This window comes from Hippopotamus amphibius, chromosome 16 (assembly GCF_030028045.1).
Source record: "Hippopotamus amphibius kiboko isolate mHipAmp2 chromosome 16, mHipAmp2.hap2, whole genome shotgun sequence".
NCBI classification, from domain to species: Eukaryota; Metazoa; Chordata; class Mammalia; order Artiodactyla; family Hippopotamidae; genus Hippopotamus; species Hippopotamus amphibius.
The window spans coordinates 16,900,652-16,915,840 of NC_080201.1; the positions used below are offsets into that span (position 1 = coordinate 16,900,652).

Genomic DNA, 15,189 nt, shown 5'->3' on the forward strand with positions numbered 1-15,189 from the left:
GTTTTGCTGTACACCTGAAGCTAACACAACATTGTTAATCAACTATGCTCCAAAATATAATAAAAATACTTTTTAAAATGGCTCTGAAAAGAATCAGAATAGAAATCAAAGGCAAAAATGGCCTTCAAGACATTTTAAAACATTAAGTAGATAAAACTAGTTTTTTTCTTATATTAATTTAATGAATTCTTTTTAATAAAGCTGAAAGCATGTGTAATCAAAAGAAGAGGTAAACTCAAAATAAAGGTCTTTGAGGCGCAAACCAAAGTAGCTCCCAAGGCTGAATCTGGCCTCCTGGGTTTTCTTTCACTGTCAACTGTTATAAGTGTTCCTATACCAATCTTAAAGTGTCTTGTTTTAATCGCTGCAGCCACTAACACTGATCCTGAAAGAAAATTAACTCTTCAGATGGGAGATTTCCTACAGTCTGCATACTGCAGTCTCTCTGGGCTTCATCCAAGACAGATGAATTGTGCTCCACTGTGGCCTCCTTACAGGCTTTCAAAGCACAATGGAAAATGGTTTTCTAACATATTTGTACCACGCGAGGGTTCCTGTGGAGAGTTCTATTTCCTGGATATAAACTAGAAATTGCTGTAATTTTTTTAGTTCTTTTTAATTTGCAGTTAAATGAAATATGACAACAACAAGAGGAATAACAATCATGCAGGTATCCCGGGCCAACACACAGGGCCATCACTTATGTAATGCCTAGAACAAGCAAAACCTCTTTAAACGAATCCAATCTTTCTGCAACAATTAGCCTTTTGAAAAATCAAAATGATCACCAATACATTTAGAAAAAGCAATTTTTAAAAACACATTTCCATAAACTAAATATACCTGAAGCAAAGAAGTGTTAGGGGAACCACTTACCAAAACCACCCACCCTGGCCAGGCACCACAGTAACCATCTGCATGAGTTGTTTTATGACAAGAGGTCCTGGTAAGGAACACAGAACTAACAAGCCACTATCAACTGGAAGAATTCGGGAAAGGTCAAAAAGAGATGCCAGTTCATGTGTCCTACCAACCTCCCAGAATCCTCCTCACTGGAATCCATCTTGGCTGAGTGATGCGTGCACCACCATGAAGGACCCTGAGCCAGAACGATTGGGCAGAGACAACTCGGAAGCTAATCTCATCACCATAAAACCCAAGACTGCAAGCCACATGGCAGAGCAGTTCTCCTGGGTTCCCTTACCCTCTTGCTCTCCGCCCAGGCACCCCTTCCCAATAAAGTCTCTTGCTTTGTCAGCACGTGTGTCTCCTCAGACAATTCATTTCCGAGTGTTAGACAAGAGCCCACTCTAAGGCCCTGGAAGGGGGTCCCCCTTCCTGCAACACAAGGATAAAGAAACACTCAGCAGGGACTTCCCTGGTGGTCCAGTGGTTAAGACTCTGTGCCCCCAATGCAGGGATCATGGGTTCAATCCCTGGGCAGGGAACTAAGATCCCACATGTGGCACGGCCAAAAAAAGAAAGAAAGGAAAAAGAAACACTCAGCAAATGCAAAAGGTGAATTTCAACTACTGTTCTGCTGGATTACTAAAAATATAAACACCAGTTAATAAAAAAAAAAAAGTTTTTTTTTTTTGGCTGTGCTACACAGCTTACAGGATCTTAGTTCCCCAACCAGGGACGGAACCCAGGCTCTCAGCAGTGAACGTGCAGAGTCCTAACCACTGGACCACCAGGGAATTCCCAATAAAAAATTCTTATAGTCTTATTATAATATATAACAATGATAATGACCATACATGCTAATCATAACCATGTCTAACATCTGCTGAGTTCTTACTATGTTCCAAGAACTATGCTAAGCTCTTTATATCACAAGATAGACTTGCTTTTGCGTGCTAAGCATTCATTCCCCTCTTCCAATTACAACATCCCCCTTTTCCTTCCCCACTTCATGTAGTCATGGTGAGCTGATCTGTCACATGTGCACTCTCTCCAAACTCATCCTAAACTGGACATTTAGAGAACTCCATTCCCTTGGGCACAGCAGTCAGTTCACAGAGGCCCCAGTCCCAGTAAGGCCAATCAAATTTCATAAATAAAGATTTGGAGGTCAAAGTCTCCCTTCCTTTAAAGATTTAAACCTGTGACTATCTGTAGCCATCAACATGCTTCCTCACCACTAGAAGGAAATCTGTCTGGAAATGGAACCAAAATACCAAAGGATGCTGAAAGGTGGAGAAAGAAACATCATTAAGCCCCTGGAACAAGCAAAGGCCCCTGAACTTGCCTATTACATGATAATGAATTTCCCTTTGTTTCAGCTGTTTGTAAGTAGGGTTCCACCACTAGCAATTAAGAATGGTGTGGCTAGTGCACACACCTACAGCTAGCCCGTGCAGTCACATGGGTCTACACCAATAGCCAGGGTCCCCTCAGCTGCTCATGTGCCTGCAGTTGGCCCCAGCCCCTGCTGCTGGCCCTATCCCTCACCACTGCATGTGTGTCTGCAGTAGGCCCCTGCCCCTACAGCCAAGCATTAATATACCGCCACATCTAGCCACCACTGCTATCTGCACGGGTCCTAGCCGCTGGACCTGGAGGCACTGCTGAGGACCTCAACAGCCCTTGCAGCTACTGCAGATCCCTCACAGATCTCACCAAGGACCATGCAATTGTTAGTGTGGTAGACCCCAGCTGCCTAAACAAACAAGTCACACACCCTTGGACATAGAGGCTCTACTCACCCCCATACTTAGTACCCCACACCACTAGACCCAGGGCTATAGCACACTCCAGACTGCCTTCACTCACAGGTGAAGGTTTTCCTTTCTGAAGTCAGTCCAGAAAGTCTGGAAGAGGTGATTGCTTCTTCAAATGCAGAGACGTCTATGCAAGGCTATAGGGAAAATGAGGAATCAGGGAAACATGACACCACCAAAGAAAATGGTAAACTTTCAGCACCCCAGGATGTCTGAACCCCAGCAATGAATACAGCTTAGACTAAATGTGGTATATCTTCTATTTTTTTCTTCCAAATCTAATAAGATGGTAAATAGAGGCTGCAGAGCTCAAAGTGTTGCTGCCATGCATGCAGGACCATTATTCCATGTTCTGGACCTAACAAAAATAAGAACTCGTTCAAGATACTAAGGTCTGTGAGGGTTATCTCCCTAAATTGAAAGATAAAGGTGGATTAGAGTGAGAGATATGAACAAGATGGTGGAATAGAAATTTCTAGCACTCATCCTCTCCCAGAAACATTAACTGGAACAACTATCCACATGCAAAAATACCTTCACAAGAGGTAAGAATTTCAGTTAAGGGATTACAGTACCTAATCCAATTTTAAAATCGGCAGAGGACCTGAATAGAGATTTCTTTTTTAAGACACACAAATGACCAACAGGTACATGAAAAGATGCTAAACAGCACTAATCATCAGGAAAATGCAAAAGAAAACCATAATGAGATATCACCTTACACCTGTCAGAATGGCTATTATCAAAAAGACAGGAGATAAGAAGTGTAGGTGAGGATGTGGAGAAAAGGGAACCCTTGTGCACTTTTGGGGGAATGTAAACTGACATAGCCACTATGGAAAAAAGAGTATGAACGTTCCTAAAAAAACTAAAAATAGAACTAACATATGATCCAGCAACCGCACTTCTGGGTATGTATTCAAAGGAAATGAAATCACTATCTCAAAGAGATGTCTGAACCCCGATGTTCACTGCAGCATTATTCACAATGGCCAAGACATGGATACAACCTAAGTGTCCGTTGATGGATGAATCAATAAAGAAAATGTGGTATATATATGTTATTCAGCCATAAAAAAGAAGGAAATCCTGCCATTTGTGACAAAATGGATGGATCTTGAGGGTATTATGCTAAGTGAAATGTCAGATAGAAAGACAAATACTACATGATCTCACTCATATGCAGAACTGAAAAAAAAAAAGCAGAATCCACACAAATAAAGAGTAGAATAGTTAGTGTCAGAGGCTGGGAGCCAGGGAAATGGGAGTTGTCGGTCAAAGACTACAAACTTCCAATTATAAGATGGAGGTCCAAGGTACAGTATGGTGACTATAGTTAACAATACTGTATTACATATTTGAAAGTTGCTCTTAAATGTTCTCACCACAAAAAGAAAATGGTAATTATGTGAGGTAATGGAAGTGTTAACTAACCTTATTGTGGTAATAATTTTGCAACACATACGTGTATCAAATCATCATGTTGAACACCTTAAAATTATGTCATATGTCAACTACATCTCAATAAATCTTGGAAAAGGAGAATTTAACATTAAAAAAGAAAGACATAGGGGTAGGGAATTTAGAGGCACAAGCTATTATTATAAAATAAGCTACAAGGATATACTGTACAACATGGGGAATACAGCCAATATTGTATACTAACTATAAATGGAGTATAACTTTTAAAAATTGTGAATCGCTATATTATACACCTGTAACTTATATAATGTTGTACATCAACTATACCTCAATAAAAAATAAAATTTTTTAAATTATATTTCTTTCTTTAAAAAAAAAACAAAAATAGTCAAAGGAAAATAAAATGTATTACCCTTATGCTCTCATCAGATTCTCTTAAAGTCCAGAATTAAATAAACAAAAGACAGTGGATTTCTTATATCTCCTTCTGCATTCCTCTGAATGAATTTAGTCCCTAGTAGCGGCTACAAAATCAGTTATAATTTCAAGTCAGTTCCATTAAAAAAGAAAAAGAAAAAATAGAACAACATGAAAAATACCTTCCTTATGATTTCAAGTTGTCTTCTTTATACTCTTTAAATATTTTAGTCCAAACACATGCTTCCTTTAGACTCCATTTCTTATGCTTTACCGGACACATAAGAAAAATCAAAATCAATCTGATCTTAAAAATTAGGGGGGGGAACTCTTCCAAGGTCTTTTCATAACAGTTACATGTCTACCCTGTGTTGAACAGCATCATGTAAGAGATGAAATAAGAATGTCTGCTTTGAACCAGGCACTAAAAACCAACAAGCATGCTTTAACACATCACACAATGTGGCTGACTTAAATTTCCTTAATTTAAAAGTTCTACTATCTTAAGAAGTAGCAGCAATCATCTGATAGCCAAATCAAAAATATTTAAAAATATAAGGAAAATCCAAAACAACGCTCCCAAAAGTAGGAAGAGTACATGAAATAAAAGTGAGGGGTATGCCCAGAAAGAGTATCAAAAGCTCCCTGATTATACTGGAAGGAGGCTAAGGTTCAGAGCAAAAGTTTTCTGGTCATTTTTTAGAGAGGTCAGATCCTCTGGTAATATAGGGAAGACAGAAGGTGTTTAAAGACAGGGTAAACAATGAGTAATTCACGTTGCTGAAGTACTGTTTTTGTGTATAGAAACGGCAACTTAAGGTCAGGCAGAAAACTAAACTTGTATAGATTTTAAGTCATTTGCCTTCTGCAGATAAGCTCAAGTCCTCTTTTCCTACATTTCCCCTCTGCCTTTTTTCTTTCCCAGCTAAATATGAAAACACATTTCCCTACTGCTTTCCATCTTCAATCTTTTTGTAAGTTTTTGTTTTAAAATCAATCTGAATGACCTAACTCTAGGCACAAACTGAATTTTTCTAGCCCTTGTTAAATGGTAAGAAATATAAAGACGGGTAGGAAAATACAGACAGGCTGATTATTTGCTAAGTGTCCACAGCAAAGATTAAGGGGAAATTCCCCGACAATATAATGAGATAAATTACCAAACCTACTTTAAGGGAATGCCCTAATGCTAAAGATTTAAAGTTGGTTCCTCTAACAAATTCTGGAGGATTCTGACTAGAAGGTGAACATTTTCTGAATGGTGGAATTATTACTTATTCCTATTTACATTTTCTCTCAGCATTAGCTCCAGTCTTCAGGTGGGGGGGAGGGGAGGGGGGGAGCCAGGAAGGTACTGAGGTGAAAAGCCACAGCGGGTGACGGTACAGGCCAAACGTCAGGAGGTCAACCTTTTTCAGTCTCCAGTGTCCTGTTAGCTTTCACGACTCGGGAAACTCGCAGCCAGTCACCCGAGGCGGAGCCCGCCTCCCCCGGCAATTCCCTTCCTCAAGGTGGCTGCGGGAGCGACACTCCGAGCTCAACGCGCTCGGCACTCTGGGAGCGGAAGAAGCCGCCGCGCGGCGGCGACCTAGCCGGAAGAGGAGGAGCCGGGCCTGGAGGATCCCGGAGAATCCCTGCAGCTCTGGTTGCCGGTGTTAGCGAGCTGCGGGGAGCAGGACCTGGCGGGCGGGGTGTGTCGCAATGCCGGAGCTGGCGGTGCAGAAGGTGGTGGTCCACCCCCTGGTGCTGCTCAGCGTGGTGGATCATTTCAATCGGTGAGCGGACGGCACGGGGCGGCCTACCGGGGCCGGTGGCGCCGCCGCTGCTGAGTCACGGGCGCGCTGGGGACGGCGGGGGCGGCCACGGGGGCGCTGATGCACCGGGAGTGGCCCTGAGCCGCCGAGGGGCCCAGGCCAACTCCGTTGACGAAGCCCAAGTCCCCCGGCATCGTCTCCGCCGCCGCCCAGCCGGCACTCTGGGAACTGGGCTTCTCGTTCCTTGTACCCAGTCCGTAGGATGCCAGAGTATGAGGGGCAGGCGTCGCTTGGCCCTGATCCCCAGGCCTCGTGCCCATCTGTCACCTCGTCCGCCCCCTTTCGCCTAAAAGACTCGGTATCTGGTAGGAAAGCCCTTCGGACTCGTGCTTTTTGCCTCTGAAGGCTGTCACGGAAGTTCTGTTCTCAGCCCCCGAGGGGCTCCCTGAAAGAATTGTGGTTTTAATTTAACTTGTGAAAGTTTCCAAGTGGGAATCTGGTTTGACGATAGCTTAAAACGTAGGTGTTTTAAGTTTTAAAGTCAACTTTTTCATTTAAAAATGAGACCGCTCGGAGATGTTGGCATTAACAAATAAGAACACATCCCACAGATGTTTCTTCCGCCTTCGCTTGCTTGTTTTCAAGCTGTTGGTCCCGCTGGACCTGTTACACGTGTTCATAAGTTTTACAAGATAATTACTTGAATTGGAAAGTTGTAAGGCCCAGTTGGGAGCATCTTCTGTGAGGTCATAGTTGCTAAGTGCCCATTCTCTTGCAGCTTGCTTTGTACAGCTCCCAATTCAACCAGAGCCAGAACCAAACTCAAGAGACTCCTGTGAGGTTTAGGGTCCCCAATTCAGTTCCATCGCTTTGTAGCACCCTTACCCTAACAGGATATGCGAGCTTTCCCACTGTATAGTAATTATTTTTCTCCCATAGGATGCTAGAGGTGGTAAGGGGGAAGGCATCATTTCCCTTCTGTTCAGTAAATTCAACAAACACTTGTTAAAGGCATAGTGAGGGCAGACACTGCAAGCTGCTGTGTCAGACAATTGTAGGGTTTTTTTAAAACACAAATGGATTTTTGTAGATCAAAAGAAAAGCCCATGAGTGTGGAAGTTTCCCTTGAACTTTGATTTCCCCCAAAATTGGTACCACCGGAATACAGAATCCTTAACTTTGCTTGATCCAAACCCTAAATATAGTAAGCATTTATAAACCTGCCAAACCATATGTTTAGATAAATACAGTTAAATCAGTGTGAAACCAGCAACTGTTAAGGAATTGTAGTTCATTTCACAGTGGCTTTTTTCTTTCCTTTGAACATAAAATTGTATTGTTTCTGTATGTTACATTTGTTAGTGGCTAAAGGAGAATTCTACATGATGACCAATCAAATGAGATAATAGGTGAAACACTTGTAGTTCTTTAGGACAAAACCTTCTTGAGGAGGTGTGATATGCAGATAGAAATTCTGAAGTAGCCTTTCTGGTTCATTGAGCCCTCCTCCCAGTATGATTAGTCACCAGCTCACTTCTGCCTCATTAAGCCATTCAGAGATCACAGATGGCACACACATGCCTCTGGGTCAGAATCATTTTCTGAGCCCCTAGATGGTACAAAGGATTATAGCATCTAGCTGGGCTTGTTGACATAGGTGTTCCAGAGAAGATGTGGCAAGTTGGACCATAAAACTGGTTCAGCTTTAGCATCTTTATCCCTGGAAAGATTTGAGAATAGAGACGATGGGGAAGGTTTAAAAGAGAAAGGTAAGCTGCAAAGGAAAATATAAAGTTAAATGTGATTTCAAACACCACCCATATAACATTTAAAACCTTAAGATCTGAGGAGTTTTCATTTTCTCCATTTTGAATTCCTGTGAAGTTTGAGATTTTTTTCCCAAGTATATCTTTCTTTGTAGTCAGCAGTGAGTAAGACTGCCAGTGTACAAAGTTCATGAATTGCCCATTATATTTGTTAGAATTTTAATTATTAAGGACTAACCTATTACATTTGTTTAGTGGGATTAGTTCCCAGCTAAGCTAGATTGTATCTGTACCATTGATATTTCCTGTTGGATATCTTATTGTTGGTCCACTTCTGTCTGTGCCTATCCAAACTAACCTTCTGTTTTCTCATTCAGAATAGGCAAGGTTGGAAACCAGAAGCGTGTTGTTGGTGTGCTTTTGGGGTCATGGCAAAAGAAAGTACTCGATGTATCCAACAGTTTTGCAGGTAAGAGAAAAATTTGTCGATTATACCTCAGTTTTTTAAAAAGTAGAGAAATTTTACATTTTTCTGAGTATGGTTAAAATGTTAATTAACTTTTAAAAAGAAAGAAACTTTCATGGTCTCCATTTTTTACTGTAACCAAGCAATTCTATTTCAGAATTGCTTAAGTATAGAAAAGGGTGGTTAAAGGCTACACACTGAACTGGATAGTAAATATTTTAAACTTCAGGCCATATGGTCTCCATTGCAACTGCTCAGCTTTGCTAATGTAGCAGGAAAGCAACTATAGGCAGTATGTAGACAAACTAATGGCTGTATTGCAGTAAAACTATTAAAATAGGCCATGGGTGTAGTCTGTCAACTCCTGCACTAAACTATTAACCATGGTTATAGGCAGGCAAGGGGGAGATAAAGACCTTATCTTTTCCTGTTTCATAAATCTTTACAAGAATGTATCCATATATTTTATGATTAAAGCAATAATAATAAAGAACAAAAAAATTTAATTGCTGGCATATCTGTTAGACTAGAGGTCACTAACTCTAGTGTCTAAAAGGATCGGGCAGTAATGTAATTTGCCAGATGGGAATATTCGGAAGTGATGGAGCTTTCAGCAAACTGAAGAACATGTGTCCTTTCCAAAGGGGGTGGCCTCTGTCTGGCTGTAGCCAGTTGTTGCCAGGTCTTCCAGTTTTTCAAGAGAACCTGGAGGTCTGGATTTGTATGTGAAATCTTCCAGTTTTTAATAAAAGCAACTCAAAAATAATTTTAATATTGTATTAGACAAACCAAAGACATGGATCAGATCTGGCCTTAGGGGTCCACAGTTGTGATATGTGCCCTTAGAGTTCTGTCTAGCGCCCTAAACTGTTTTTTGTTTGTTTGTTTTGTTTTCTCTAGTCCCTTTTGATGAAGACGACAAAGATGATTCTGTCTGGTTTTTAGACCATGATTATTTGGAAAACATGTATGGAATGTTTAAGAAGGTCAATGGTAGGTGGCATTGTGGCACTGGTGTGTGTGTGTGTAAATGTCCATGTGTGCCCCTAATGCCTTTTTTAAGTATTCACTTTTCTTTGTTTAATGTCAAAGGCCCTTTCACTTAGTTAGACTAAAGTAACACTAGTGGTAGTAGAGAAATGAGGTAGAATAAATGAGAAACTGGAGTAGCAATTTAAGGCCAGCTAGACCACCTAGGTTTCAGGGGAAAGAGCTAACCCTCTGCAACAGAAAAGCGAAGAATGATCAAATAAAATCCACCTGCCCCTAGAGCTTTAGTACCACCAGGGTAAATATTTTTCTCTGTCATGTGTATTGTTTTCATTTTATTTCATTACAGCAACCACATTGCTTTGGAAATGTTTATTCCCACAACACTCACAGTTGTAATCTATGTGACATGAACTTGCATTTGTTTATATATTGCCTTGGAATTGTTTTCTGGTTGTTTCATGTATGACTGGTCTCCTAAACTGGTCTGAGATATGGATATCTCTAGGTTTCCCCCACTGTTTATTTTCTGAGAATCCTGTTTTTGAGTTTTAGATTTCATAAGTATGTCATCAGATGTCTGGAATTTTTGAAAAAGGTAGAGAATATAACTACTGGAGTTCTTATCCTTTTTGAGGGAAATTTATAGATCTTTATGTAACAATACAAAGCCACTAATTTTTTCCTTCGCAGCCAGAGAAAGAATAGTTGGGTGGTACCACACAGGCCCTAAACTACACAAGAATGACATCGCCATCAATGAACTCATGAAAAGATACTGCCCTAACTCAGTAAGTACACTCTGTCTTTAAAACTCTTGACTGATATTGTTTGCCAGCTAACTCAAGAAAAGGAGCATTCTAGGAAGGATTTGGAAGGATGGATTTGGATAGTGAATCATTTCACCACTTTTTCTGTATAAGCTAGAGTTAATTTGCAGTGTTTTGTGTAGTATACAGTAACCCAATGTATTTAGTAAATTAAACATCTGCTCAGTGCTAAGTATATAAGTTTTCTTCCTTAATCCTCTCAATAACTGTATGGGATTGTTATCCTATTTACAATGAGAAAAGTAAAGTTCAGAATGGTTAGTAAGGTCTCCTAAGTGTAGGGGGTGTTAAAATACTGGCTGTCTTGACTCTAATTTCCTTCTGCTTGACAACCTCAATATACGGCCTCTCAGCTTATTAACGGATGGGGTTGAAAAGCAGAGCAAATGATAAGATAAAGTCATTTTTTTCTGAAAATTCTGGCTCATATCTGGTTGAATGAAAAAGCTTCAGTAATCATCATCAGAATGACTGCAGTTATTCCTTACGTGCTTGGCATGAGGTGGTTTGCTAAGATGTGTTTTACTGCCAGGTATTGGTCATCATTGACGTGAAACCAAAGGACCTGGGATTGCCCACAGAAGCATATATTTCGGTGGAAGAAGTTCATGATGTAAGTCTTTTTGCTATGAGCCTAGGAGGTTAGATTTGCTACTTTTAGGGCCATTGGGTTCTCCCCCCCCCCCATTTTCAAGTCAACAAATACTTTATAACAAAGAAAAGGTTATTGATTTCTGTCAGCAGTTTGATATGTTTTTTCCCTGTTGAGTGTTTGAATCATCAAAGTTTAGAAATTTTAGAAATAGAGAGGACCATAGAAATCTAAATCACCCTTTTACAAATGAAATTGAGACCGCAATAGGCAAATGATTGCCCAGAGATGTTTTTGGTAAAGTAAATGCAGAGCCTGGTGAGCTTGGTCTTAATCTAATGCAGTTTCCACTGTCAGCCCACCTCTGACAGTCTTCTCCTCGAAGGTTTTCAATCCCTGTAGACTAGATCCTAAGTTTTCAAATAGAGTAAGTCAGAGCTGCCAGGAGCTAGATAGCAAAGCCCACCTGTATGATTTGACACCTATGTAGCCAGCTCCATGGCATTCAGTACCTGCTGTGTGGTCTGTAAGCTTGTGCCTTTGGTATTGACATGAAGAGCTGGCAGAATAGCTTTTCTCTGTTTCCAGGAAAATTGAACTCAAATTCTAGGATAGGATTTGATGTGAAACTATGTATGAGTTTTGTTTTGAACATAAAATATTTGCACTTAGGGTGTGCAAAGAGCTCAGTGTTGAATTTCCAAAGTCAGAAGTCAGAGGGCAGTTTTGTTTTTGTTTTATAAATTTATTTATTTGTTTATTTATTTTATTGGCTGTGTTGGGTGTTCTTTGCTGTGCGCGGGCTTTCTTTTTAGTTGCAGGGAATGGGGGCTACTGTTCATTGTGGTGCGCGGGCTCCTCATTGCTGTGGCTTCTCTTGTTGTAGAGCACGGGCTCTAGGCACGTGGGCTTCAGTAGTTGCAGCACATGGGCTCAATAGTTGTGGCTCACGGGCTCTAAAGTGCAGGCTCAGTAGTTGTGGCACACGGGCTTAGTTGCTCCGCAGCATGTGGGATCTTCCAGGAGCAGGGCTTGAACCCATGTCCCCTGCATTAGCAGGCGGATTCTCAACCACTGCGCCACCTAGGAAGCCCTTATATTCAGTTTTAAAATCTGGAAAAGGCTAAAGGTGGCTGCCTGCAAATGTTCCTTGCAGTAAGCTCTACGCTCCTGTTTCTCTTTGCCCTGCTACCAGAGAGCTTAAATCCAAATTTATTGCCTAGCTGCAATAAGGCTTTCATCTCTGGTCTTGATACAGTTGTTACAAGTTAAATTTTACCCTGTCTTTCAAAAAGGAATTTGAGGCTGCTTACACACGTATGCACATGCGCGTGCGCGTGCACACACGCGCACACACACACACGCGCGCGCACACACACACACGCACACACCCCCCAAGGAAACAAGATTTTTTAATAGAGGATGGAGGGGATGTAAGGATCATATTATAAGATGAAGCCAGGGAAAAAACAGTATCTGAAAAGACATGCCACAAAGTCCTGCACAGGTCTTCAAGGCTCTGGCCATCCTAGCATACAAAGCCAAGAGGAAAATGCCATTTGCAGAATTCACACTGTCTTGGGTAAAATAACAACAGCTAATGTTTATACCACTTGGTGTAAGTGAAATGACTTACCCAGGATCTCACAGCTCCCTTACCACACACATGGCAGAGCCAGGCTTTGAATCTAGAGTCTGTACACTCACTGCTATGCTGTTGTGCCTTGCAAACATTTTACAACCTTTACAGGGGATGTACAGCCTCTTCTGTCACTAGATCTGAGAGAAGTTTCTCCTGGGTCCCATCAAGAAATCATTAGGTAATACAGCAAACCACATCCACTAATGGGTTCCTTGATAAATTCACGCCACCAGAAAATCAGTTATTCTAACCACATTGTTGTGGTTCTCTGATCATTTGACTCCAGGACAGTAGATATTAAAAGTTATATTTTCTGACATGAACTTGCCTTAAGTACATGTTCTGAATATTGCCTATTTTAGAATGAACTGTTATAGTCCTTAAAATTTAGCCACATCAAGACTTCTTTGAGTGTCCATCTCTACTGCTGGCTAGAGAGAATATCAAGATTTTCCTCATAAATAAGCTAATGATGATGGTCCAGTACACCTCATCTCTGAGGAGGACCACTGTGACTTTAGCTTAGAAGACTAAACTTTCAAAGCAAACGTTACCCACCCTTGGCATAAAAAACCCAGTAATAACATCCATGAAGTAATTTGACTTAAAGCAGGAGAATCGAGGCGTGATAAGGAACATGTGCCATTTTGTTCATTTGCTTGTAAGCAAGTAACTATAGTTAAATGTCCTCTCTCAGGATGGAACTCCAACCTCAAAAACATTTGAGCACGTGACCAGTGAAATTGGAGCAGAGGAAGCTGAGGAAGTGGGAGTTGAACACTTGTTACGGTGAGGCTTTAGAAGGGTATCAGAATCAGAAGCAGCCCCAGAGGCTGCTCGGTGAGACCTGGGTTCTAGTCCTGGATCATCTCTACAGTGTCCTGAGTTATGGTTTATGACTTTGTGGATAGCATACCTGTCTGGAAGCTGTAATGCTGACTGTGGCAGGAACAGATGTGAGAAATAAAAGCAAGCGTTTGCTCTTCCAGTGCACGTCCTTTTCAATATGTGTAGCTAGCCAGTTTTCTGCAGAGAATTTTTGCATGTTGGGCTGGGTTTTATTGTATTCTACTTATATAACCCTGAGTTATTTGAAAGGGTCATAGATTTTCTCAAGATTCCTTCCAGTTCAAAAAGTTACTGACTGATTTAAAAGCTTCTCACAACATCATATAGATGGAGGTAGAGAAACACCACCCTTTTTAGGAACAGGGAAGCTGAACTAGAGAGGAGGTTTTTTGTTTTATTAGTGAAAATGATCTAATTTTATCTCTTTTCTTTTGAAAAATGCCCTGTGATGAGAAAGATAGAATATATGCCTTCAGAGATAAAAATATATGCCTCCAAATGAAAACAGGGCTAAGGCAATTTATACTCAAATCTTTATCAAATGGAGAAGTAACATTTTTCTTTTGGAAAACTTGCCCCTGCTCACAAACTGGGTGTTTCCTTAGAATGTGAAAATCTGTGTGACAGTACAGGACACTGACGTATTTTCCTGCCCTTTCTTGTGGGTTCCTGTAGAGACATCAAAGACACTACCGTGGGCACTCTTTCTCAGCGGATCACAAACCAGGTCCATGGTTTGAAGGGACTCAACTCCAAGCTTCTGGATATCAGGAGCTACTTGGAGAAAGTGGCCACAGGCAAGCTGCCCATCAACCACCAGATCATCTACCAGCTGCAGGACGTCTTCAACCTGCTGCCAGATGTCAGCCTGCAGGAGTTTGTCAAGGCCTTTTACCTGAAGACCAATGACCAGATGGTGGTGGTGTATTTGGCCTCGCTGATCCGTTCCGTGGTCGCCTTGCACAACCTCATCAACAACAAGATCGCCAACCGGGACGCAGAGAAGAAAGAAGGGCAGGAAAAAGAAGACAGCAAAAAGGATAGAAAAGATGACAAAGAGAAAGAGAAAGATAAGGAAAAGAGTGATGTAAAGAAAGAAGAGAAAAAGGAGAAAAAATAAAACATGTAGCTTTTTAATTTGTAAATTAAAATCTTATAAACTAACTCGTTGTGCCACCAGAGGGTTCTTTTCACTTCAAGTGCTTGTTAAAAAGCTGTATTGATGAAGCTCTCTGGATAGAGGGACTAATCTTGTACCTAAACTGCAGCTTAGGCTGCTGTGAGTTGGGGATGTGATAGCTCAGGCTTCAGACTGTGAGAGAAGTGAAGAGAAGTAAACATAACATTTTTGGTACTCTTCCTGCTTTTATCTGTAAGACCAGGAGTTGAATTATCCCCATCTCAGGAGACTCTTGGGGTCTGTTTCTGGCAGTCTGCAAAATTCCATAAGTCTTCTGCCTTGGAACACCTTGAGGTCTGACCCTCTGGACTCTGTTGAGAATACCACCCACGGGACTTCTCGGACCCGTAGCTCTGGCATTCTCGGGGCTTGGGATCCAGCTCAAGATATTGTTTACCTTCGAAGACACAATTAAATGGCTTGGTTTTTAAGTCTGTGTTCTGGTCATTTTTGACTCTAGGAGTGGTGATCCGTGGTTTTCAGAAGCAACCAAGACAGTCTTTAATTGAAGCTGCCTTAAAGAATTATTTTGGACTGAATCTTTTATGAAAGAGTCTC

At 41.2% G+C, this 15,189-nt stretch overlaps 1 protein-coding gene across 1 annotated transcript; it reads left to right on the plus strand.

The window, feature by feature from the left end:
- The first annotated feature begins 6,156 nt into the window (after positions 1-6,156).
- PSMD7 (proteasome 26S subunit, non-ATPase 7) lies at positions 6,157-15,065 on the plus strand. The gene is made up of 7 exons (XM_057713081.1): positions 6,157-6,337; positions 8,460-8,551; positions 9,449-9,541; positions 10,232-10,329; positions 10,901-10,981; positions 13,300-13,391; positions 14,127-15,065. The coding sequence occupies exons 1-7, from the start codon at positions 6,264-6,266 to the stop codon at positions 14,569-14,571; spliced, it is 975 nt and encodes a 324-aa protein (XP_057569064.1). The 5' UTR covers positions 6,157-6,263; the 3' UTR covers positions 14,572-15,065.
- The last annotated feature ends 124 nt before the right edge of the window (positions 15,066-15,189 follow it).